The 27,719-nt window shown below is 37.1% G+C and overlaps 1 protein-coding gene and 1 long non-coding RNA gene across 6 annotated transcripts in view; one reads left to right on the forward strand and one right to left on the reverse strand.

The window, feature by feature from the left end:
• Positions 1 to 21,647, forward strand: part of DPF3 (double PHD fingers 3) — a 130,501-nt gene extending 108,854 nt beyond the window's left edge. For 3 of the 5 annotated variants that reach the window (XM_072427743.1, XM_072427744.1, XM_072427749.1), the window contains 3 exons: positions 13,381 to 13,493; positions 14,669 to 14,750; positions 16,474 to 21,647. In XM_072427743.1, coding sequence (XP_072283844.1) covers positions 13,381 to 13,493; positions 14,669 to 14,750; positions 16,474 to 16,532 — 254 coding nt within the window. In that variant the 3' untranslated portion in view covers positions 16,533 to 21,647. Of the gene's footprint in view, positions 1 to 1,740; positions 5,092 to 13,380; positions 13,494 to 14,668; positions 14,751 to 16,473 lie in introns of those variants that run through there. The other 2 variants (XR_011922952.1, XM_072427748.1) reach the window with 1 other exon arrangement.
• LOC140341842 (uncharacterized) overlaps positions 1 to 27,405 on the reverse strand; it is an 80,088-nt gene extending 52,683 nt beyond the window's left edge. Inside the window, exon 1 of the long non-coding RNA XR_011922953.1 lies at positions 27,097 to 27,405. This is a non-coding gene — a long non-coding RNA (uncharacterized lncRNA). The remainder of the gene's footprint in view (positions 1 to 27,096) is intronic.
• Positions 27,406 to 27,719: the final 314 nt, after the last annotated feature.

A 27,719-nucleotide genomic window follows, 5' to 3' on the forward strand; every position in this document is an offset into this window, starting at 1 on the left:
TGTGTGTGGGCATGCAGGGTTCTGTGTTGTAACACACAATGCATGGATTACCACACATTGATAAGGGTCATGACGCACATTTGTTAAATATGGTGTAATTGATTTGAAATAAAAAGTTTAGGTAAATATTGTATCTTGGTAAGGAGAACACAAAAATTATATCAATGTTATGCTCTTTACAGGTAAATGCTTAATCCTAAAACTCCCTTATTCTTTTAATTAGGAAACTGTTTAAAATACTATTATCTAAGAAACAAATACAGAGTTCCTCTATGTGTTGCATGTCCAAACATAAAAGAAAATCTCTCTATTGGGACACAGGAAAAAGAAATTATACTGATTGGTTTTCAGCATATTCTCATGACATACACATTCACGCCAAATACATAGATACGGCCAAACACTGAATGACTAGTAAACCAATAATAAAACCATGTTTTCCAAGTACCTACGTTTGAATATGCTCACAATCATTGGTTATCTGTTTAACATATTCTATATATGTGTTTAGTCTGCACCAATGTTCCATTTTATCTGAGTTGTCTTTAATGTTAAGTAAAAAAAAAATCAACTGGTACTACATGCAGGCCTAAACCCTATGGGAAGTGTAATTTCAGTCACTCTGAATAAATGCTTGTGATTATTGTTGATACTTTACTGGATTTTTTGAAGTCTTACTAAAAGTCATACAGTCTAAATTCCACAATATGTCACTTTCTATCTTAAAAGAAATATTATTACAACTATCAGTAAAGTGGTCTTAAGAATATTTAACTGGCCACATTTATACTCCAACAAGCTTATGAAAGCTCTCACTGACTTTTGTAGTTGCAGACACTGTGGACCAATTTATAATCACCATAACCAAATGAAAACTTGCACTTTAGGGGCTCAGTTTAACATCAAACCCCCCCCCAGCAGTGAAATGTCTTCTCTGCTCTTTAAAACAAAACTATACTGCAAGAATAAACAACGTGTGTGCAAGCAAGTTGTTTAATGCAGAACGTACTGGCAATGTCCCTTCTGCAATAAGATATACTCACCTGCCTGTTCACATGGTTTTCTAAATTGTATACTGAGCTGCATGGGACCTGGCCATCAAATCCCCAACCCATGACAGACCCAGGTGAAAGAAGTGTACTTAAATTCTGAACGAGTAAATATATTTTACTAAAGAAAGGACATTGCTTATCCCTTCTGCCAAGCCTACTTGCAGTTTTTATTTTTGTAGTACAATTTTTCATTAAAATCTGTTTATACTATTAGCTTTATGATGCCTGCTACATTCTCCATTGAAATCAGAGGAAATGCATCAAAATGGCTGTCAGCGTTCATTGGTGTTTTCACATGCATTGCAAAGCACTTTAATTGCACACACAAGTGTTGACATGTACATCAACTGACTTTAAAAGGAAACAGATCTTCTTAAAATGTCACCTCATGTAAACACAGATCAGATGGATAGGAAGAGGGTTAAAAGCAAAGTGCTTAGACCCAGCTTGAATGAATTTAATTTTTAAGTCTTTAAATTGCTTAACTGTGCCTGCAGCTACAAGGGTCTGTGAGGGTTTAGTTAAAGCTCATTTACTGCTTTGAATGTCCTTAGCCTGGCTATGTTAACATTTCTGCATTCATGTATTTTTCTTTTCACTTTCTCAACTAACAGTCGCATTCTGTGGGTTATGTTGTGTCTTTTAATTCAAGATGTAATAATCTTTTTATGCTTTTCTTTCCTCACAGCTCACCATGCCCTATGATGATCATCTACTTCCACAAAGCAATTTTTGTTGGTGCTGATGGCAAAAAAATGTCTGCCGACAGCAAGTCCTTGGCCCAATGCCTTGCTTGTGCAATATGAGAAAATGGCTTCTGCTGAAGATTTTGGGGTTGCAGTTTTTTAAATAGATTTTTTTTTTAAAAGCCTAGGTGCTGCGTTTACCACATTTTCATGTAAGAATATGGTAAAAGAAAAAAACTGAAAATCCAGGGAAAAAAAACGCCTAATTTATTTCAGTATTTAAACTAAGCAAAACAAAAAAAAAAAAGGACCCAATGCAAGAGATGTGGAGTAATTTTGTTTTGGTATGTGTTCTCTGAACAAGGAAGATCAAGCTGAAGTGAGTGAAAGCACTTATGCAAATAAGGACTATTTTTATTTTTAATAATAAATATTTTCTGTTCTGTTCACATGGAAAGCAAGAAATTTCATCTTTGACTTTTTTTTAGGTTATAGTATTTTTATAATTTTGTAGGACTTACTTATGTGGACTTAAGCCTTGTGGGTTAGTCTGTGAGACGCTGCTGTGTAGATAATGGCAAATTTCAGGAACTGCTGACCAGTAGTTAATCAAAGTACACTGTTGTGAAGTAACTGAGTTGTTTTGTTTTGTTTTTTGAAAATCTACTAACAAAACTTTACCTGTAAAGAGAATCTGCCAGTGACAATATTTCATGTTGATTACACAATAGTAGTAAAAGCAATCTATCAAATTCTATTTGGTAGCAAATGTGAGATCATTCAGCTCCCCTCTACTGAGCACATATAACACTGCATTTTTCCAGAGAGCTTGCAAGATTTCTGCCTTTACCCAAGGAGAGACGGGAATATAAAACACTAATCAATGCTCAGTAATTAGCATGACATTTTATACGGACGATACCCAAATCTTGGTTTTTTTTTGGTTTTTGTTTTCTCCATAAGTAAAAAGTCTTGTTCATCTATTTGTATACAAACTTAAAACCAATGGGTAATAAAATAAGGCCCAAGGCCTACACAATTTCATCTAATTTTTTGCAAGGGTTAAGCATTTTAACACCACCACTCCCCTAAAGGATGACTGTATTCCTTGTTGGTTTTCAGTATTTTAAGCAACACCCCCGAAAGCTGGATGCAGGAGAGTCAATTATTTTTTTGGCATACATGTTTTGGGTCAATGACCTAAAGCATTGAAGCCTTTGGGGTAGCATATTATTGTTGAAGGGTTTATTTAGGTAGCTGGTGGTTTTTAGAGTTTCTTTTTCTTGCATAGGTAACCTAATCCTGCAAACATGCTTGGGTATTGAGGTCTGCAGATGAGGAAAAATATTGTCTAGTTTTTGGGTTACTTTAATTACTTTAATTGTTATTCCAACTTACAATATTTTTAGCAAAAGGTTTAGTTCATAAATATTGCTTGCTATATTGCTATAGGTGTTATTTCCACATCTAGTGATTTGCCTAGAGTACTAAGTGGAGACAACCAACAAGGGTTAATTGCCTGATTTCGGGCAAAAAAAACTGACAGCCCCAGTGTGATATTGTAGAATGTTTTTTGTTGAAAACTTTTCAGGATGTGCACTTAACAGCATTGGCTTTAAATCCAGTGTATTACAAATATGTTCACTGGCAGCAAGAATATATATCTAAATCCAAGAGTTTTTGCCCCATTTTGGATAGAATAGAGAAGGTATAAAACATGTCATGTGTCCAATTCCCATTTCCCTGTAAACACAACAGGAAGTGAAAAGAAATCTCTCTAAAGTAAAATCCCATCTTAGTTGTGGCTCTTGTTGAGAGGATACCCAGCAGGAATATAGGTTCTAACCTTCTCTAATTTATCCAAAACTAACAAAAAAAAAACCTTACGTACGCTATAAACTGCATAGCTAAAGGACATTGAACCATTAATGTATCTTGCTAACATAAGGCCTTGTCATTTACCATTACAAGACAATGCTGTAAAATTCTAGTAGTTCTGTTAAGTCTATCATGTTAGATCTGCCAGCATCGGGAGATCTGCTCATTAGCAATCAATGGCAGTTGTTCTTAACTCACTGACAAAATTTAACACATTTACAAGCCTATTTGCACTAGTAAACACCCCAAAGACTAATCTTATGGGGAATGATTGAACAGACAGGCAAAATGGCTTCCTGTCTAAACATTACTACTTCCCAAATTAGCCACAATAGAAGGCTTCTGCCCACAATCATCCCTCACTGGGTAATTCTAAAATACACGCACTGAGGAATTTAAGCAAATGTGTGAGAGCTGTTAGATAGAAAAGCCTCTGAGTGATCAGACTTTGCTGTACGTGGTTGTCATTCCTTTAGGCTCATTCTGTGCTTCCCTCTGATCCTAGTTCCAGTTTGCTACTCAGAAACTCAGTTTCTAAATTTTCATGTGAACAAAAACTCAAACCCTTGGCCAATGAAAGGGCCCCAGTAAACCATAAAGACCCCTTTGATGCAAAGGTGGATGGCTATACCTGAAGTCAGAGAAGTCAAACCGCTATTAACAAAAGTTAAACCAGGATCTAAAAGGCGCATAACCTAACAATGTACTATTAAACCTTATACATTTAGCAAAGCTTGCAAATTCACTTCAAAGTTGTGATTCATATGCTGATCTCACAACTCCAAAAACAACGGTCTGGAATACAGAAAGTTATAGGTGAATATACTTATTGTTAATGTTATTTAATAAACAAGGAGGCCAAATTTGTTTTGGAATGAAGAAAGGAAAACTTGACTGCACTAACTAGATATCATCAATTTGAAATCATTACCAGAAAAAAAAAATACCGAAATACCGGATAAAACACAAATGGAAGCAAAGAGGTTACGTTTTTGAAATCACAATAAAGATCTTTAACCAACATCTTTTCCCCCTAAAATAACATATTTGACTGAAAATCTAAGAAAATGTAAACCTGCACCTTTTTCCAAAAAGAAAATAAGTAACCACTTTATACGGATAATAAACTGTGAAAGAGGGAAAAAAAAGGCCATTGTGCATTTCAGTTTTTTTTTCATAATAAAGATATAAACATATTACTACAAATAATACCATTTAGTATCATAAACAACATGTGTGTGGTTAATTATTTAATTACCATGTTGTCCTTTATTTTTAGAATTCTCAGTTGTAATAAATGTATATACACAGGATACAGTGATTTTCTTAGTAGTAGCTTACAGTACAGTTTGTATGCTAATGATTATGCAAGTGTGAAAAAATGCCTGTGAAAAACATGATTTCTGTGCATTTTTCATACTCTTATTTAACTATTAATTTGTTCAGTCTTCATAAACTTATGTCCTAAAACTGCATTAAAAGGGGGGGGGGGGGGGGGGGGGGGGGGCATTTTCACAACTAGTTTTACATTCACCGTCTTATGTAAATGATCTCATTCATGAAGCAACTAACTTTAACCCCCCTTTAGGAAGGCAGAAGAGAAAAAAGGTTATTAAACTGCTGAGCACATATCGCGTTCTTCATTCTTATTCCAGTAACGTTCTCCATAAAGCTCAGCCTTGACACTGCTATCAGTAAGTCCATCACTTTTCGATCCCTTTGTAGACAAAGCTGCTGTTTCTTCCTGCATGTGTTACAAATACCCATTTTCCATAACATTGCATGGATAAATCTGTAAACATCACTACTAGTTTAGTGGGGGTTTTTTTGGCACTTTGAAGATCAATATTGCTTTGTGTATCATTTATAATGAATGAAAAGAAAAGCTGTCAAATATCTTTTGGGTTAAAGTTATGCCACCATGTTACTAACATATGCTACCAAATTTAAAGGGCCAGCTAACCTTAACTGCTATTTATCACTTTATTTGGGGGATATGATACTAAATCTAAACACTAGATTGACTAAACCAGTCAATATATCCATAAATATCTTTTTGTTTTTAGTGACCTGGAATTTTCTGATAATTTCATACCTGTGATTCTGGGGGAGTGTTCTGTACCAGGGTTCAGTGAAACCATAGGGTTCCTCCAGAGATTGCCAGTGGTTCATTGAGCCATTTTGGACTTCCCAGGTCAGTTTAGCTATCTGACACCTGTGATCTGTTTGGCAAAGGGTGACATTCTTCCTACTTGGTGGCAATTGAAGTGGCATTCCTGCTACTGACCATAACCATAATATATTTTGAGCTCTAGCACAGGTTTTCTGCAAGACCTACAAGTTATTTCAAGGGTTCCCCTATGTTAAAAAGATTGAAAAAGGCTGCTCTAGGGTCTTTAAACACATTTCTATGTATTCACTCTTTGATGCAAATCAATGTTTATTGAAAACATAGTGTACTCCCTAGAAATGTTTTTCAGCCGAGCGATGAAAAAGTGGGCAGACAAAATTTAAAAAATAATGTTGCCAGGTATGTATACAATTATTAGGTATGCAATGATCCCTATAATTATGTCAGCTTTTTATTGTCCCACTACACTTTATTCCAACTTTCTAATGCCTGGCTACTTAGTATAACCCATTTTTCAACGTTTTTATTTATTATGTTTCATTAGTTTAGTGCTATTGTATTTTGACCCAAATTCCTAGTGTTCTGTGTTTTATACAGTGTATAATAAGTGTAGTTTAGTGTAATAAATTAGGCTTAGTACACATTAGTATTATAAACTGTGGCATTTACTGATCCAGAATGCCTGCTGGTAACCACTGGGCAGCAGGGAATAGTAACGGGGTAAACGCTGGTAGATTAATGGAGTGAAGACGATACAAGTATAGCTTCCTCCAGCAGAGCCGGCAGACTGCTAACTCTTACTCACATCTCTCTCTACACAAACCCAGCCTGGGCAGCTGTCTGATGACAGCCAGGTGGGCTACTAAAAAGTGCCCGGGTGGTACACCCAACTAAGAGGGATTGGGGAGAACACTGGACACACTTCTAGTCATATGACCCAGAAATGCACCAGACCCAAGACATAAATTATTATTCCACAGTAAAGTGCCCCATATGCACTAACTTCTAAAAACTAAACACTGTAAGATACTGAGAGTCTCAGTATATTACAACGAGTCTGTGAGTCTCAGTAAAAACCTTGTGGCTATATCTAGATACAACATAATTTTTTAACAGATTTACACTATAGTGTAGTTTTACATTTTTTTAACTTTTCATTTGCCCTATGATTGTGAGCGCTCATCCTACTCATATGCTAACACATACAGTGGTGGAAATAGGTATTGAAACACGTCAACGTTTTTCTCAGTAAACATATTTCTAACGTGGCTATTCAAATTAAAATTTACATTAAATGTCAGTAAAACCAGAGAATTCACACTTACACTGAAATCAAAACAGATGGGTGCATGAATTATGTGTAATAAAGTGGAATAGCACAGGCAATAAGTACTGAATGTGCTTACTGAAATTTTGGTAATATTTAGTAGAAAAGTGAAGAGGAAAATAAAAGGGCAGAACGTTTTTTTTTCTTTAGGCAAAAATAGATTATATATTTGAGTGCAACATCTTTACACATGAAATATACTAATATAAATAGTAGTCCAATTAAAGAGCTCAATTGCCCCTGAAGAAGCCCAATAGGGCAAAACGCTGCTATGGCTATTCTCCCTCTACAAAGCATTTTCTAGCACAATATCAGTATATGGACTGAAACACCTATGGTAATAAGGAGAACTTTGTATAGCAGGGCTCCCCAACCCCTGGTGCACCCCCAGCACGGTCAGGACCCTGCTTGGTGGGGCACACTGGCCAGTGCCGCAGACCATGTCTCCAAGGGACATCGTAGGCTCCGCGGTGGTGGGTTGTGTCCCAGTTCTGAGCCTGCAATCGGAGAGTGGGCAGGTTCTGGCATCATGACGCCCCGCTGGGGCAAATTTCTTCCCAATTGAGTGACACACGGCTCCCTTCACATACGCTGTCCGAAATCTTTGCATTTAGTGGTCCGCGAGCTCCAAAAATTTGGGGACCACTGCTGTATAGAACCTAGTCTGATCAAAGCTCCTTTAAAGATTACCCCGCGGCCGAGATTTGAATTTAATATAATTGTACCACTGTTGCTTTTGGTATATTTCACGTTTAATGCGTAAATGTGTTGCACTCAAATATTTTGCCTAAAAAAATAATCCTTCTGCCCTTTATTTTCCCTTTCGCTATATCTTTTCTAAGGGGTTGGGAGCCATACCTTTATTTTATTATTTAGGTATTGGAAGATCCAGTCTTTTTTCTTCCTCTTTTAGTAGAAAAGCCTTTGTTGGTAATTACAGGTTCAAGAAGCATCCTCTATGCAGAAACTAGTCACATGCTTTGCTCATGCTCAGATGCGATTTTGCTGCATTCCTCCACACAAACTGTCTTCAAATCTTGAAGGTTCTAGGAGCCTCTTCGATGAACTCTGAACTTTAGTACTTTACATAGATTTTCAATTTGATTGACTTGGGTGATTGACTGGGTCATTCTAGCAGCTTTATTTTCTTTCTCTGAAACCAACTGAGAATCTTCTTGGCTGTGTGTTTAAGATCATTGTCTTGCTGAAATCTCTGCCCTTGTTTCATCTTCTGCTTCCTAGTAGATGGCAGGTGATTCTTATCAAGAATGTCTGAATACATTTCTCCATTCTCCATGTACAGCAAACTTTAAACAAGTTTCAACAGTGGAGTCTTGCATACTGTTTTCTTTGAATCAACTGTACCTACTAATTCCAGGTCTTTCTGAAGCTCTCAGCGAGTGATCCTTGGCTCTTGGACAACTCTTCTGATTATTCTTTTGATTTGTCAGTAAGAAATCTTGTGAGGAGCACCTGGTTGCAACAGGTTTAGAATGAAAAGATGTTCTTTCAACTTTTGGATTTTGGTCCCAGTGGTGCTCAATAGAACATTCATAAGCTTAGAAATAAGTCTGTAACAAATGCCATCAGTATGTTTTGCTTTTACCCATCATGAAATGCTTCTTGTGTGATACCTTGGTAAAGAGAAACATTTTTAAAGGCTATTAGGACTAAACAAGCTTATATGAAATTGCACCGATAGGGGACAGGATTGTTTCCAAAATACAACAAATTTCACCAGGTTTCATGGCATTCCATAACTTTTTGCCCCTTCATTTCTTCATGTGTTCATGTTTTTTTCTCTGTGCCATTCCACACACAACTTATTTTACTAACTTATTTCAACCTAACCTACTATGTAACTATGGACTTATTGGTTTTGATTTCTTTGTATGAATGGAATACTTGGGTTGTTACCGACATCTGGGGTAACTTGCATGTCAAAAGCCCCATTAGAAATATTATATATATATATATATATATATATATATATATATATATATATATATATACGGAGAAAAAAGTTGACATGTTTAACACCTATTTCCCCCACTGTATGCTGTGGACTGAGTGTCAAGTTGTGTCTTTATGCATGGGCCTTTACATTCTACTTAATTGACCTACGACCAATCAAAACATTTTACTTAATTGGCCTCGGATGTATCAAAACATTCACAGAAGTAAAATCAATATACATGTTTATATAATACAACCCTATTTGATACATTCACTTCTACTGATTTAAAACAGATTTTTATAAAGTAACTTCCTAACAATGAACATGAAAAGAATTATTGTATACATTACCATCTACTTCAGAAGGCAGCAGTTAATGTTCTGTGACATTAATGTTAATGAACATTAATTACAAAATTGGTAGCTATATTGCTTTAAAACACACACAAGTCCAAATAACAAATGAACAAAGTGCAGAAATCCATTGCAACCAACTAAAATTAGTTTACGTTTTTCACTACATTTGAATATTTGAAATTGGTTGCTGGAGTTACTAGTCACCATCATCCTTTTAAACTATTACTGAATGGGGGGCTTTAGTGTGTTGAAATTTAAGCTGTGCTCTAGAAAATTTCTATTACAGTATCCCAGATTGATTCGGCCCACACATTCAGAATTCAGCTATGATTTGCACATATTAAGTTTCTGCTAGCCTTAGGTGGCTGCTAAGGTGACATGGAAATACAATATAGAAAAATCTCACTTCATTCAGCTTTTATACTCCAGATAACGACCTAACTGAAGCAGAATAAACTAATAATTTAACCTCTCCACTCATTCCAGTGGAGAAAACAATGCCTAAATTAGGGCAATCTACATGCTGACAGGATTGCATAGAACCCAATATCAAAGAAATGTTTTTATGAGTTGCAAATATTGAGATTCACATAAGTCTTTGTAACCAATTAAGCCAAAAGATTTCAGTTACAAAAAAATGCAAATAAACAAAAATAGAATTCCTAATGCAAAATCACAGGTCTTCTCTTTGAAAGGCAGATCAGTGTTACCAATGCATTTACCTTGGACAGAAGAGCATGTAGCTTTTCCTGCGTCTGTATTAGACAGCAGTAAAAAAAAGCCAGAGGGTTGAATTCCAGTCTAGTTATACTGATCGGCAGGCAGAATTTAATAACATAGTGTAATAACTACAAACATTTGTTTTTACTCAACAAGGTCCTATGTGCCTTCAAAAGGTCTACTACAGATTGCTTTCCTTAAGAAAAAAAAAAGGCAAAAAGCTCTCACAAATCTTTCACTGTAATACTGAAAAAACATTGTTCTGTAGGGTTTTTATTCAAATCAATATTAAAGTAGCAGCAATTGCTCAAAAAGCAAAACTAGTTTATACGAGGGCTGATTTGAAGCATGCACTACAGAATAGTTTGCAAATTAAAGTCCCATTACTATGACAAAGCATGTGTTAGTGGAAAGTACAAGGAATTAAAAAGTTACTAGTGGTAAGCATATGCATTTAAAAATGTTTTAAAATGGACATAACATGAAATATAACATTTTCTAACAATTTATCTTTATAATAATTGACTCCAGAAGGGGTCAATAATATGTTGCATTTAATCTGAACTTCAGGACTTGAAAACAACATACTTTGCAGTGGAGCTACAAGCATACTAGGATTAAACTTTTTCTTTTAGGTCCAAGGGCCATATCCCTTGTTCCCCCAGCATCGCCTCCTCTTTCACCCCAGCTGTGGGTTGTGGATGGGCCCTATGTTTTCTCATTTACACTGCAGGACTATTGTTCCTAAATTGTAGGGAATGACATCCTTGTCTCAGACTACAGCACAGAGTGGCTTATGGAATAATTTGGGAGACCCTTCAGGCGGGGAGGAATAAGGCAAGTCAACTTTACATCGTTCCTAAATGAGCATTTATTTGCTGAATTAGGGTGGCAGTGTCACTACAGGGAAAGTTTTTTTTTTACATTCCTGAAGTTAGGAAACTATATAAGCTCACATGTTTTATGATGCCTAAGTGGAATGATAAGTTTGTTCTGTGAATAGTATAAGGTATGTCATCTAATGAGTATGTCATATTTACAAGGGTTCTTGCTTTTCAGAATTGGCTAGTTGAGTAACGTGTTCAAAACACCAGTTTAGCATTTAAGTGGTGAGAAGCTGATACAACTTAAACAAATGCATACAAATTTAAAATGCCTTTTACTTGTACCTCTAATCAATTATTATATAATAAAACTGTGACTTGTGTGTCTTTTTGACTGTGGAGCTGTAAGACTGTATACAACATGTTTACACTTATGTGTATGTCTGTAACCAAATACCAAAAGGCAAAGTCCACTGTCTAACAGAGGTCTCTTTTTGTGATTATAGCACTGATGGATATCTATAGTAATGTACGGTCAGCACTGATTTTAAAGAGATTAGTGCAAGTATAGACATTTCAACGATATAGTACTGTATTTTTTTAATCTGGTCTAGAAGTTTCTTTGAAGTTTACATTACTTTGTTTAGTATGTGTTTTCTAGGAAAATTCTTACTTTCAAATCTACTTGTCTGTATATCCCATTGCTCCTTGTGCTTTGCTTCAAATACATTTTACTGTGTAGTATGCAGACGAATCATGTGAGATGGTTTACGTTTACTGGACCAATCTCTAGCCAAAAGTAACAATGTAACTGCAGTTGTATTTCATATGCTCACAAGTAAAGGAATTAAATTTCTTTAGTTTGGAAATAACAATGGTCTCAGAATGAGTGTTATTTTGCTCTATTTGTAAATGTATTATTTTGGACAGTTTTAAATTTAGATTTCATTCAGCAAATGCAAATTAAAAAATGTTACATTTTTATGTTATTCATATTCAGAATATACAGAATATAAAAAGAAAACTTTTTCTAGAAATAATAATTTTGATCAAACAGAATAGTTACAGATCTAGTACTAGTAAGAATAGTTACAGGTTACTCTGCAAGACTTATTTCCCAAGTTCCCTAACCATGGTTCTATCAAATGACTTTCTTTATGCTAGAATACTGAATTGCAATGTGCCAATATCACAGAATGCTATGTGATAATGCCAAAAGGGGCCAAGGTTCTGTCTGGGTTCTTTTATTTTTCCTTTTTTAATTTTACCTTATTAGTAATTTATTATTTTTTTTTATAATTTTCAAACTTACAAGGAAAATCACAAAAATAGGATACAGAAGGCAATGATTATAAGAACATGGCATTAAAACAACCAGGGCAAATATTACAAATAAAACAAAGTAAAGCTTTACATTGGCCTACTTCAGTTTTTTTTTTAAAATGTAGTTGAGGTCACTAGGGTCAATAATAACAGCTGGAATCCAGCAGGTGATTTAGCCACCAACATCCTTCAACATACCATGTACATTTTTAGGTGAAATTAATGTTTGCATAGACAGAATGATACCTAGTTAGAGCTCTATTTTAGCTGAATTGTGATATGGCTGCATGTGATGATACAAACAGGAAGATTCCATCAGGAGATCACAGTTGCACAGGAGGATGAAAAGGTATTGCAAGTACCTGCAGATTGCTAAGAGCTACTTTGTAACATCACAGTAATTTTTACAGCAGTTGCCACCAATAACTTGCTCTTGACTAGGCTGGTTGGATGGATGTAATGACGGCCAATGGTTTCAGAAAGAAGAGTTAGACATACAAAAACAATGACAACTTCTATTGCAAAATCAAAACTTTTGCTGCATAGAATAACTGATCACTACTGGACCTGCCGAGAAACAAACCTGTAAACTCCGTTTTAACTTATCTGAATGTTCACTATTTTTTCCATGCCTGAGAATTCCGCCTTTTTGTTTTAGAAAACATTCTCATTCTATTTGCTTTGTTGATGCTTGGGTCTCTTACCTCTATTGTCTATCCTTGGAGCTCTTGTAAATGACACAGTGAGGCTAAATGAATCTAATATGCAGACTTCAAATTACATGGCTAGTATTAAACATTCCACGGGCATTTTTATAGAGCAGTAAATCTGCCATTTACCAAACGTTCACTGCAGTTGGATCTTACTTCTGCAGGTGTATTAAACATGGATTCACCAGCAATGAACATTTAGTGAAAGTCACATTCACTATTTTATAAATAGACCCCTAAGATGCCAATGATGATGCCTAAAGAAAAGTAAGAGTTGTGAGAAAATATAATTTACCTTTGAGTGTGAGTCCTATGTGATTGGCAGCAAAAGGTTTATAGCCTACTTTTACCACATTTTGTTACACCCATTGTTGAGTACACGTTAGACCCAGTTACATTTTTGTCTCTTTTTGTAGGTCACCCAACTTGTCTACAATTTACTGTAAACATGACTGAGGCTGTAAAAACCTACCAGTGGCAATGCATTGAGTGCAAGTCCTGCATCATTTGTGGAACATCGGAAAATGATGTAAGCGAAGTGCTTGGTTAAATTATTAAGTCAGACAAAAATAAGTTACCAAGGTATGGACGCAATCTATTTTTAATTTTATGGTGAGATACTGTGTAAAAACTTGCAGAACAGCTTCTCTTTTTAGGATTATCCCCTTCATTCACCTCTTGACCCAAGCCTAAATCAGGAAAATAGGTGAAGATTTAAAGAAAAAAAAGTGTGCCTAAAGCACTTTTCATTATAACTTACTATAAATCACCTATTTTAAATTCCCTGCCATTTCTATGACAAAGGTGCCAAAGCAGACTCGCCTGTTTGTGTTGCAGCACCAGGCGCCACCATCTTTCTTCTATTCTTCCACTTCGGGAAGATCTTTGGTCATCGTGATTGGCTGTGCTGGGATGACTTACTTGTGACTTACTTATATGTTATCCTGGCACGTCGCATTATTGCAGAAGCGACACAGGCTGTCCCTTTTTGCAATAATTCCCTGCCTGATCATACATAATTAAAGTGGAACTTCAGCTCCACTTTAAAGAAAATAAAAAAATTTTGGTTTTCTTTTTGTCACATATACCAGAAGCTGTGAGACTGAAGTGGGTCCACTTTATATGTATCCTCTCAAGCAACATAATCACTTGTAATCGTATTGACTGAGAGGCCTATATTTTAGCAAACTGGAATTTATATGACCTAATAAATTAGGACTAATGTCACCAACGTTACTGTGGACTTTGATAACCATCAGGCACAGCCTATATTTTTTAGTGTTCAACTAGGTTTTAGGGTTCCTTGTACCTTACATTATAAACACTTATCTATAGCATAATAATTTACCATGCTATACTATCAGATATTTATTATACTATCATAATATTTAGTATCGGAAATATTTTACTTTAGTTTCAGAGTACTTGAGCATACAATATACAAATTAAATAAAAATAAATAAAAACATAAAATAAATAAGGTAAATTGAACTAAATTCTACTTCTAAAACTCCTATATTGTAGGACTTTAGGAAGAATACCTTTATAGACTCTGTATTGTAGAATATTTTATGTTAAAACCAGTAATTTTGTGTACAGACTGATAATTATTTCACTTAAGCGAGACCTTTGTGGGACTGCACAATTATAATGTTGTTTTCAGTTTATTCTTTTTCTAATGGAAGATACTCTTATTTTCTAAAGGAACAGCTCCTGTTTTGTGATGACTGTGATCGTGGCTATCATATGTACTGTCTTAGTCCTCCAATGGATGAACCACCTGAAGGTATTTCATTATAAAATATATATTGTCTTTATATAGACTTTTATGGGCCCAATACACAAAACAATTAAATGGATGTATTGCTGCAGTGAAGTTCTAATAAAAGAAAAAAAATTTTTATTTGTTAAATCACTTACCTGGAACTAGCTTTAGCATGCCAGGTGTCAAGGATGACATTGCTTAAAAACACAGACAGAACTGATAGCTGACATTTTTTATTTCCCACCAGAGTGTAAGAGACCAGATACAATTTAGTTATGCATGTGACAGATAAGTAAACAAAAACTTTGAAATGTTTGCCTGTCCCCATGCAACCCACACCCCTGCTGGTAGGGATAAAGAGAAAGCCTTAGTATTTTAGTGTATCAATTCTACATCTATCCAAAGAAAAAAAAAACTAACCAACAACATTTCTATTTAACAAACAGAAATGTCAAGAATATCTGCACTTTGAAAATGGAGAGTTGTTTACATTCCAGTGTTGCAGTAGGTGTGCTTGCACAGCCCAATGGGCTTTTATGGGACTGATAGACTGCTCTGCTTCTACTTGCCTATCAGCCCTAAAGTAGTCTACTGGGCTGCAATTTGCAGTCACATATACTAAGGTGGTGAAATGTAAACAAACTGCTGTCTGAATCTTGGTAAGTCGACTTCTGTGGAGTGAAAGGGTGGGGTACTTTAGGACAGGGAAGGGGCCAAATAAGAAAACTGCACTTTGTTTACCAGTGTAAATATCCTTTAGAGTCAACACATATTCCCCCAAGCTAATAGAACACAGAAAGACATAACAAACCAAAGCTAATAATAATAAAAAAAAAATAATAGAAAAAAAACCAATAGGGCTACAATGAGGTTCATAAAAAGCCACTTTGTTACCTCTGCTAAAAATACAGCACTGCCTTCTCAAGTATTTATCAACCAACATTTTAACCCAGTCTTTCTGGGATTGAGATTTTCGGCCACCTTAAATGGACCGCCCATTTCCGGCACCCAGGGATTGTACACAAAGTTTAGCAAGCCCACCTCACTCTACATTGTAAATAGGATTGCAAAACAGGCAGATAAGCTTGTTTTATTGAAAAGAGACACGGTAAATCTCGGCTGCAATAAATAGCCTGCCTCCAAACTATGTTAAAAATTTCAGGCTTACTTCCACTTTAAATATTAAGAGAATTAGGCTAAATAAAGCCATTTATGGTCCCAGTGGCAAGGCATCCAGGCTTTTTCGGCATTTGTTTTTACTTCCAAAACAAAATGTAATCAAAGCAGAAACAAAATTACAAACTAGGATAATAACAGAGAAAATCCAGACTTATGGCAAACCTCTGCACCTTCCTTTTTGCCAACTAATGTGACAGATGGCTAGGGAGCAGGATGTGATTCATCAGCATTCTGTCCTGCTATGTGAACCCGTCCTCCACATACACACTTTTTCATACTAGTTCAATCCATTACAGGATATAAATTAGGTTTTGTGCACATACTGGTAAATCAAGATCTGATCACTGGAATCACCTAGCCACTAAATAGTTGGAACTCAGTTCAACAGGAACCTTTGTCATTACAAGCAAGTGTCAATATTGCAGATCAAAAAGACGCCAGTCTGTCATTATAGCAATGCTTTCTGTGTCTACAAAAGCAGAAAACTGTAGCTGGACATTGCATTATATGTGGCAAAAACAATGACAATGTTTTAATATTTACAACAACTTTTTTTTTTTTGTAGGAAGTTGGAGCTGCCATTTGTGCATCAATGATTTACAAGAAGGTGCCTCTATGCCCTAAGTCACATTAAATATTTTACAATTGAGTAAAAATGAAGATAACTACAACTAAATGCACCAATTTCTCCATTTTATATGAAAATCACAGCCACAAGGCATAAAACACAATGTGTAATGTTTGCAAAGTCTTATAAGCAAAGTTTTTTGGCTCTATTCTGATCCAGTGGATTCAATATTTCCAGCCACTGACCTAGATCAAGTATGTAGATGAAAAAGTCAAAAGTCCTTATCTGCCTTTGCAAGTTCATTAATCACATAAAGCCAGCCATAATGGTAGCTCTTATGTTCCTCTGATGGCAGGTTACCTTTCAGAAGGATTTGTTAAAGACGATATCAGCTTTAGTACAATTTCACTAATTTACTAGGCTTCCTGTGCAGGTAACTGATGTGTTTAGTGTTCAAACTGTGGAAGAAAGCACAAAGGCTAGAAGGAAGATGATATTTGAACCCATTAGGGATACATCTGTATGTATGTACACACATTCTATAATATACACATTCCAGTAATAATGTTTTGAATGCATTGCTCAGTATTTTAGTCCTGAAACTTAATATTTGCACATGCCTGAAAATGGAAAAATTGGTGTGACTTATCAGAAAATGATGGGGCTTTAGAAACTAAAGTAGAAACTAAAGTGCCATAGGCACAACACAAAAGAATTAAGCTTAGGTATTTTACCCAATTCATTTTACCCATAAACATTTCATTCAACAACAGCTTTTAGTTATTTTTTCCAATGGGGTATATGTATCTTTTGAAGGTCTTTTCTCTTATTTTAAAAAGGTTTATGTATTACTATTGTGAACATTTACTTTGCTTGCTGCCCACAAGAGACACATTCTCTGAAAAAGCATACCGTTCTTGAAATCCTAATGTTGGCCATATTGGCTAAATGGGAATTTATGTACATCATGCTTTCAACTTAAAAATAAATTAACAAAAAAAAATGTGTGTGGGGAAAAAAGACAAATAATGCATAGTAATCAGTGTTTGGGTAATCCCCCCAAAACAGCCAGGTGGTTACTGGAAGTACTAGGTGATGTACCTGGCAAAAAGGACAGGGAGAACACTGGTAATAAAACAAATATAGGCTTTGTCCTTTTGTGTAATGCCATTGTGAATCACCTGTAAAAATTGCCTGGCCTAACTCCCACCTGTACCCAACTAATGCATTATCTAATCTGAGATATACAGTTTACACTTTTTCTTACTTCTTTTATTGCTTGCAAACGTATATACCTATAATCTTACAGCTAGGTTAGATGGAAAAGATCAATGGTCAAAAAAACAAAGGTCATTTTTGTTGAGGGGAGAAGGGTTTGAACTCTTACAGTATTATTTTAAGAAAACCCCTGTACTAACATATGATATTGGAATAGGGATTCTTTAATAAATGTCTCCTAGAGTATAGATGTTCAGTATAGCTTTTTTTTGGTATAATTCCGTAATACACACACATACAAAAAAAACTCCCATCTGACCTTATTTCTTATCTCAGTTTTATTTTGTGAGTGTAGGTTCCTGGGCACATGCTGTAATTGAAGCATGAAGGCAATTTAAAAGGAAGTTATAGTCATATTTGGCTGACTATTATAAATATACAGTATTATTTGTAGGAACATGTTGCTGTAATCCATTTCTGTAAAACTGGAACAAACTGCTATACAAAAGCACTGGTTCACTGTTTACCCGCCTTGCACCTTATTGTACTGCTGCAGAAATAACATGTAATATGTTTCTTTACAACAAAGTACTCAGGCAAACATATTAAATCTATTCTACATCCTGAGAATTAAGGGACTCAGGCATATGCTGAAGTCCAGCTTCAAGTATTGAGAATTATTGAGAAATTAGTTTAAAATGTGCTTAAATGTAAAAAGGTGCTTACATTAGTTTTAAAATCGCTGCTTCTAGTGGACTTTTAAGGGTCAAGTATGTCTGCCTTTGTGTAATTTAAAAAGATGTTTCATTATATATTATACATTTTCATTCTTGTACCCTTTGGATTGGGACAACAGTCCTTCTGCTTGAGGGTCACCTGGGGGTGACTGGACAGGATTCAGCAGAACAATGGCAGACATTCTCTGCACTGGACATTCTTCTTTTGGAGTATTTGCTTATTCTGCTATTAGAATTGCTGGGCCCCTTCATTTAAAATAATCTGAAGGTTTTGTTTTCTAAATTTGTACAGTGAAAATATAAACAGTGGGCCTCCTTGAAAAAAGTTGCAGCACAAACCAATATTCACCCCTACCAGGTTTCTCTGTAGCAGCATGATCCACACCACAGCTCTGCTGTAATAATGTTAACAACTTGCAAATTGACTGCACCAGTCTACTTCAGGTTTGATCAGCAACTAAGGCAACACCTGTCCAGCAATAATAAAAAAAAAAATTATCATGTTATTTCCTAACTGAACTGAGAAATTCACTTTAAATGACAGTTTCTCGGTTTCATATGCATGTACATTGGGCTATTATCTTTTAAATACCATAAAAATAAAATCCTCTCACAATTGAGAACACAAATGGAAGACTTAGGCTACTCTAACTCGATACACACAGTCGAATATTGTCGTTGGAAACGATCGTTCATGATCATTTCCAGCGACTAACTACCGAAACATGAATAAAAAAGTTCTGTACATACAACGCTGTTCTGTTCTATGAAAAGGGGAGGAGGTGGAACGGGCGAGCAGCATTCCGGCACTCCCTTCACTTCTATTGCGGTCTTCCGTCAGGACAGATTCATGAACAACATCGGACGGCCTCTGTACACGTAAGATTCTTGGATGGGATGAGCCTGACATGCATCTGACGTGTGTGCGTAGTCTTAAGCTATGTGTGCTCGTCAGTTGATTGTCATCTGAGACAAAGAGTCGTGCTCATCTTAGGGGAAAATCTAGAATGTGTACATTGGTCCTTTTCTGTAAATTTTTAGGAACATACTTTTGGTAAAGGGGATTTACTGGAAAAATGGAAATCATACTTGCATAGTTAGTCATGTCGAAAAAAGCTACAAGGCCATCGTGTTCAACAACAAAGGAAATTTACCTTAACTCCTGAAACCCCCACAATCTAAAGATGCCTTAGAATAAAAGATGACAAGTCCCCCTCCCCTTTGAATTACTTGTCAACCAACTTCCACACTGAAATTGGGGTTGAGTTACTAAGGAAGAAGAGACTTTTAAATTTGAACTTCATTTACTTTGATAAACTTTGCTTAGTAAATTACCAAAAAAAAGGTAATTTATTTTTTTTTTTTGCAGTCAAAATTACAATTCTTTTCTCTGTATTATTTAAGGCCGCAGGTTTATGATGGCTGGTACACATGAACAGCCGCAGCTGGTGGTAAAACCATCACCTGCTAGACACGTTTCATTAGTAACAAGCAAGCAAAAGAAGAAAACATACACCCAAACAAAAGAAAAATTGCCATTGCCCCTAATCATGCTCAAGGCCAAACCTTCATCCATCCTGTGGTGAAGGAAAACCAAGATTCTGGAAACTGTGTAGACACCAGAGAATGTATGACTTCCTGGTAGAGTGGGTAATCTTAAAGAGTTGTAGACTTGTGAGCTTTAACCATCCCTAGATTCTTAGACCTTCATGCAAAGAATATGTATTAGTTGATTTGGTACTTTTGGCCTGCTGATGGCACTTTCCAGTGGCAGAGAAAGAGGGCTTTGAGGACTTGTCACTATTGTCTGATAATCATGAAGGAAAGGTCTTTGAAAACAGAAAAGGACAGATCAGACAACATGTCTCCTTAGTTCTCCTAATCTGAGGGAGCAAGGGGCATTACCTCCTGTGAGATTTTTTGGGATTGTTACCCCTAGGATGCATTTCCTCGTGAGCAAAAGTTTTTTAAATTTCGATTGGCTGACCAACACATTCACAGGAGTCTACAAAGAAGCTTAGCAGAAATCAACAATTTTGATACCAGCAGGTCTGCATCCAAAGCTCTATTGCAAGCATACTTGAGATGTCCTACAATTCCACAAGGACACCTCTTCCTTGGAGAGGTTCCTTCTACAAAAGCTTTGTCCACACAAAATGTTTCAGAAACCAGTACTGAAGCAAGAACAGGCTTCAAATTCTAAAGGACAATATACAAGGATCTGGCCATCACCTCAGCTTTAAACAACAGTAATTCCTCTACTTGTTTAGTAGTCTGAGAGGTTCTTTGGTAATAGTGCAGTGGGGAGCTGGCATTTTTTTATGGTGAAATAAGAAACCATTTGCGCTACAGGAGTCTATGGCAAAACCTCCAAATCTGCCTTGGAAACCCTAATCGTAGCAGCAACAAACTTTTTCTTGAACAAGAACTGAAGTCAACGATTCCTCACTGCAGTCAGAGCAAGGTTTAGGCAAGTCCCTTGGGGTAGGGTCACTTCCTGGGGGCCAATGATGGAACGGAAAAGTTTAACATAGTTGTTCTGTAAACTCAACTTCTGTGCTGGGTCCACTATGGTACCCAACGAATGAGTAACAGTTTGTCCTCTGCAGAAAAGACTGCGCCAGCTGTTTGTAAAGTGCAGGTAGAGGTGACCTAACCTATTATGCTTAGGTAGTTAAAAAAAAATGTCCTTTGTTTTTTCTGTGGGCACATAACATCCCACTCCTGTATATGGCAATATAATCCTGATCTAGACAGTCTCTTATACTTTAGTAATTTTCCCCAAATGCTTCTCTCAAGTACATTTTGGTGGATGTGGTACAGGTGTCATCTGTGGAAAACTGAAAATGCAACTTTAAATTCTTAAGTAGAATCACTGGGATTCACTACCGTAACAATCTAGAATCTCAAAAAACTGTAAAATTATATCTAAAATACCTTTCTTAGATCAAATGCATCTCTATGCATATTTTTTTTTACTCTGTGCCACTACACATTTATTATTGATTACATGTATAATTATGCAAGGAAATCTAGTTTCCATACTTTAATATTTGTTACTGTGTTAGAAGAAAAAATATATATATTGTTTAAGAAACACCAGCATGAATACATGTTCATTTTATTGTATTAAAAAAAACATAATCCTAGATACTTATTTTAAGATATATGCTTTTTTAGCTTTTGTTGCCAAATAAAATGTTTTTTGTTGTAGAATTTTTTTTCCCTAAGTTTATTGCTGAGAATGTCAATTTGAGAGCAGCAGCTATTTGTTTGCTATACAAGCCTTGTGATAAGCTATGTTACCAAAACTCAATTCACTCAGAGGTGCCATTATTTTGTATGGTGCTCCAAAGAACATACGCTGCCAACAGATCCTATCTATCACCAAAACAGTACCTTAACCACCTGGGTGTTACACTGAATATATATATATATTATATAAGGATTTATTTGTATTGGACTCAATACAGCTTTTTTGTATTGAGTTCAATGCAAAGGAACTCAATACAAAATTTTGAATTTCCCGCCCCGCCTCTCTCCCGCACCAACGCATGCAGCGGCGTCACCGGGAAACCCCGGTGATCGTCACTGCACTCGCCGGCTGAAGCAAGAAGACAGAAGACGTGTTCGGAGGAGCTGCAGGGAGAAGGTATTTTTTTTTTTCGATCGACGCTGGATCATCGCAGCGGGGACCAGGTAAGTGAGGGGAAATTAGGTAGGGAGAAAAGTTCGGGCTTATCGATAGTTGTAACTTTTTTTAGCCCGAACAAAGGTCGGGGTTTTCGGTTGGGTGCTTAAGAGTTTGTTCCATTTGCCAAATGTTTACATTCTAAGTATTGGGCTGCCTAATTGAAACATGCTAACATGCACACACCACAAAAAAACAGCAAGATGTAATGGAAGCTCAAATGTTAAAGTTGACCATTAAAGAAAAAGAAAACAAAAAAAGCAAGCAAATGAGGGAAGCAGGTGAGGTGGAGCCAGTGACCGACTCTACAAGACGTGTTGAACCTTGCAGATCAGGTCTCTCTTACATCTGCACATTGATTTGCGAGACTTGTTTGTTTCACGGTCAACCATTTTTTGCAAGCCGTGTTAAAACTGCTAGTGTAAAAAAGCTTTTAAAGTGCTGCCAATTTTCTGTATAGGTTATCTAATTCTAAATCAACCAGAAAGTTTGAAAAACATTTGGAGCTGGGTGGAAGGTAAATTTTTTCTAATTGCCATTTTACCACCTGTCCCTGCTGTCCCTGTCCCTGCTTTCTACATGTGCTGTACATGCTGGTTAGAACTGTTCATGAGAGATCATTATAATATTGGTCTGTAACAACATATAACCCCACAAAATTTCCCTGTAATGAACACTAAAGACAGACATTCCAGTCTGTAACATATTTATCCTGCCTGCCTGTTCTCTGGAGAGAACTACATCTCCCAGAATGCCGCTTGTACCTGCCTTGGATACAGAGAAGAAAGGTCTGCCAACTATGATGTGCGCATATCCAAAAAGCGGGGACTGGGAGGGGACAGTTGCTACGGAGGATGGGAGCAGCCAAGAGTGGCAGAGAATTGTGGGGGGATTGATATAAAAGCAGCCTGCAGTTAAGCCAGTAAAAAAAAAAAATTGGAAACTGTATAACACAGGGACAAGGAAGAGCTCCATATACATATGTTACATGTACATGAAAGCAAGGCAGCTACAGGATATATGTTCATAGAACAATATCTGCAAGCATAGAGATTCTATGTGGAAATACTTTAAGGTTACCATAGCCTACAAGCAAGGAAATATTTGCTGAGCAAAAATGCTGGAGAAAAGGCCGAGGATAATCCCAGTGGTGCCATCCTCTTTCTTATCTTCTGGCTTTGCCTGCATCACCCGATCTCATGCCTGCACAGTGCATGGGATTGTGTGTCGTAGTCTGTGGTAATCGGTAGAAAATTGGGAAGTGCTGATCTCACTGCGCATGGGTGAAATCTGCAGAAAATTCTGCGCATGCCCCTTGCAGCCACCTCCTGGAATGCCTGACATTGGTATCCCAGGAGCTTCTGCACTCCCATGCACCGCAGTGATAAAGACAGAAGGGAAGGGGCTTCACGTTTTTTTTAAGAAAGGGTGTTAACCCCCCCCTCCCAATAAAAGAAGGTAATTATATTGAATACCCTTTTATGTAAAGCAAAAATCATGGTGATAGGTCCACTTTAAATATTTCAGAAACAATAGTCTGTACTCATTCAAGGAATTTAATATATTGTTTTGATTTGGTGCTAGTTCAGTAACTTTACTTGTTCCTAACTTATCACAAATATAGAATTGTTATCCTAAACAGGTTACAGTGTGTGTGGACTGACATTCCGCGTACTTGCTTGTGGATACCCTGGGACTGATGGCTGCAGCTCTGATGCCAAGGCAAATGATAGTGTCACTTTGTTGTGTGTCGGCCTAAAAACTAGCTGAAAAAATGAACAATTGTTACAGGGGTGGAATTGACCTGTTTCACTAACCAAAAAGCTTTGGGTATTGCCGTTGGCACTGCGGCAGTGGCAGTAGCAGGGACAAAATGTGTTTTTACACAGATATCATTACTCCCAAAGGAAAATAAAAACTTTAAGGGCAAAGTAACTATAGGCTTCTGGAAATAATCCATATTGCAATGCACTGTACATCATAATGAACAACATTAATGTGTGCAACCTTTATTGACTCAAATTGTGAAGCACTTTTATTGATTACAATGGAAAGAACAACAGATACCAAGTACACAGGGCTTGTTTACATCAGATATTAGTGCAGAAGAGATTACAGTTTATTGCAATAAAGTCTGTAATGTGTACTGCATATACTTAAAGTGTTTCACTTTACATAAAAGGGTAGAAAACCCTTTTATGCAAGGAAAAAAGTTCTGTTGGTTTGTTTTTTCCAAGTGCAACACCCTTTTTTTCGCCTAGACGACCGAGAATGAATGGGAATGTAGAGCCTCCCGGGATACCTATGTCACACATCCCAGGAGGTGCTTGGCTGCTCGGGCATGTGCAGAAGGAGCCCTTTCACCAAATGGGAAAGAAATTGACAATCACATGCGCAGTGAGATTGCCAAGTTTGTTTCCCATCTATGTCACCTGATCTCACGCTTGTGTCGGGTGACAGAGGAAGAAGAACCCTGAAGAACAAAGAGAAGATGGCGGCACCGACCCAAAGATGAACACTGGGATGACACGGGACATGATGGAAGAACCCTCCGGATGGATCAACTGCTGTGCACGATTGAAGGTAAGTGTATTTCTTTTTGTTTTGGGTCGTTGTGGGTTTTCTCCCTCTTTAAGCATAAACAAGATTTTTGCCCTTAAAATACCAAAACATCAAAAGTAGATCACCTTGGTGTATACTTGGGTAACACACCAGTAGATGACGCTGTCTCCTCATGTAAAGTGTGTAACAAATTCTTGAAACAATAGTGCACAAAAGATCATTTAAAGCAAGTGCTCTATCATAACCAACTCAAAAGTACAAACTACATTGAAAAGCGGGGAGAACAACATACAGGCTGAATCCATTTGATTTTCTTTTCCCTTTGAAAAAACAGGTAGCTTGGTTTATATCTGAATCTGATCATATACAGCCTGTGAAGGCAAAAAAAAATAAAAATAAAAATAGTACATTGCTGGAATAGTACATGCTCAGCCTTTCCAGTATCCATGCTGGCAGCAACATATAGCAAACACAGTTGATGGAAGAGGTTGATGGACAACTATACTTTCGTAAAGCTATATGTCGTCCTTCTCAATCCCCTGAGAGGGGCAGAATGCATGAAACGATTAAGATATTATCTGGAGATGTCACACTCAAACTCATAATTGAAAATGATGTTTATCTAGCAGGTTTTTTAAATAAACAAAATCTTTATTCCTGAAATGTGGCTACTGTGCTTTATTCTAATGTGTATTACATAAAAGTACCGCTATCTTAAATAATTTGTGTGTTTTATATTGCATGATCCACACAACTGGAATGGGTTAATACTGGTAAGAGTATTTATGGTTAGTATGTTTGCTTCTGTAAAATGATGTAACAAAGGTCTTACGCTTTAGAATCTTAGAGATTTAGAAATGTTGCCGATATGTCAATAATTACCAAAATGTGGAATAACCCTTTTCCAGAGCTAGCTTTAAAATTGCCCAAAATCTTGGGGCAAAATTTCAAGACTTTAGAACTCTTCCTGGATAAAAAAAGGACTACCTGTAAAATGACATTGTTTTACCATTGGCCTTCCCAAAAAAATGTGCTGTACCATTTAACCCCCCCCCCAGCAGTAACCCCAAGAGTGACTCGGGGTAGAAAAAAGAAGCTGGAAGCGGTAACCCCCGAGTCACACTCGAGGTAGGTAAACCTATGGAAAACAATAGTAAAACACGACTTACCTGATTCGCTGGCGTTTTTCACGTCTTCCCTCTTCCTCCAGCCGGCATTCTTTGCACCGGATGAGTCACCAGGGAGTTCCCGGTGACGTTGGTCCGTGCGGGCATTCCATTCGGGACTGGGTGGGAAATTCAAATCCATTTGTATTGCCCAGGGAGGTTAACTCATGACATTCCTGCCATGCCAAAATCTGTAGGGCTCCTTAATGGAATGACGATAACGAGAACCATAATGGTCTCTCTCTATTCTGAAACCTTTTCCCATGCTGTTGAGAGACATGTGAAGGAATCAATGGGTCCCCGGGGGCACTGAAAGAAGACTTTGGAAGTGCACACCATTGGAGGAGGACAAGCAGGGCAGCAAACTAAAAAAAAGGGCACCAAATCATTTATGAGACAGCAGAGTTTAATAACAATGTAAAGCAGACTTGTGCTGGTAAATTATGTAAGCTGACCTGGATGTAAATATAATAAATCTTGTCTTGTTGGTGTTCTGATACTCGGCCTTTCATACTTTCTGAATCCCTGACCCGGAATGAGAACACAGCTCAGGTATTCAGCTAATTGCCACACAGATAGCAGTGTCAGGTGTATGACCTAAAGACGCCACAAGAGGTCAGCAGAGGTGACTTACCTCTCAGTCTGGAGTGCTACTCATCCGATCCAATAATAATCTTCATTGTGTGGCCCTCTCTAGCATTGCACAGCCTTCCTTATGGAAGTGGGCCTTGCAAGGTGCTTCATATGAGCACGGTGCCCCCAGGTATTCCTGTACAGAGCCATATTTGAGGCATTGGGTGAATAGTGCCCAGCGTGCATGCTGAGGACCTTACAGGGGCGCTATTGGGAGGAGGGCTATGGGTCCCCAGTTAGGGCCACACAAGGAAGATAGCTGGACCTGGGACAAAATTTAGTACTAAGCCCTAGGGGCTGCACCTGTGTGGAGTAAATACCACTCATATCCATACACCTGTCTTCATTGACCTAAGTAACTAGCAGCCGGTCTTCTACGGACTCACAAAACAAGCATGCAGCCAGCAATGACAGACTGTGTATATCTATCTTATATCTTCTGACAAGATTCCTGTCAGCAGTGAAGTTTCAATACAGAGCTTATCAGCAAAGTTTCTCCATAAAGTGCATTTGTTGGGCACATTAATCCTAGATAACGCTGCCCTGTCACACTTGTGTTTCATATTTGACTACCAGACCTTTACTCTTATACGTTTGTTTATCCTGCACTGACCTGTTACCCCAGACGGAGCAGATCACCACATAGCTTCCCGCCGATTTCCGTCTGCGCGAGTACAGAGCGCCCTCTGCTGCGAGAAAGCCGCATCGTGTAATATTACAAGTACAGAGCGCCCCGTGCTGTGCGTAAGTCGCATCATGTAACTGTCCGAGTACACAGCGCCCCCTGCTGTGCGGAAGCGGCATCATGTACCAATTCTGCAGTAATCGTTAGTCTGAAGACGCTCATAATATTTACATCAGCAATGTGGGAACTCATAATGGTGTTTTTTTCTGTGTTGCACTTTGTTAATCTGCAGCAGGTTTAAAAGGACATTAAAACTGTAACATAAAAATGAATAAAGCAGTGGCCTATCATTTCGTAACTTTGTCATAAAATACACAAATATATGCAAGTGATGTATATCCAAAGTATTATTTTCAAATAAAAAAATGAAGTTCAACAAAACCCAAAAGTGATCATGGCAAATTCCGATAACAATCAGGTCGATGAGTGATTACATTGTATATACTGTACAGGTAGTCCCCGCGTTACACACGAGAATGGGACTGTAGGTTTGTTCTTAAGTTGAATTTGTATGTAAGTTAGAACAGGTTCTTTTTTTTAATAGAGGACAG

The sequence above is a fragment of the Pyxicephalus adspersus genome, chromosome 12, assembly GCF_032062135.1.
Source record: "Pyxicephalus adspersus chromosome 12, UCB_Pads_2.0, whole genome shotgun sequence".
NCBI lineage: Eukaryota > Metazoa > Chordata > Amphibia > Anura > Pyxicephalidae > Pyxicephalus > Pyxicephalus adspersus.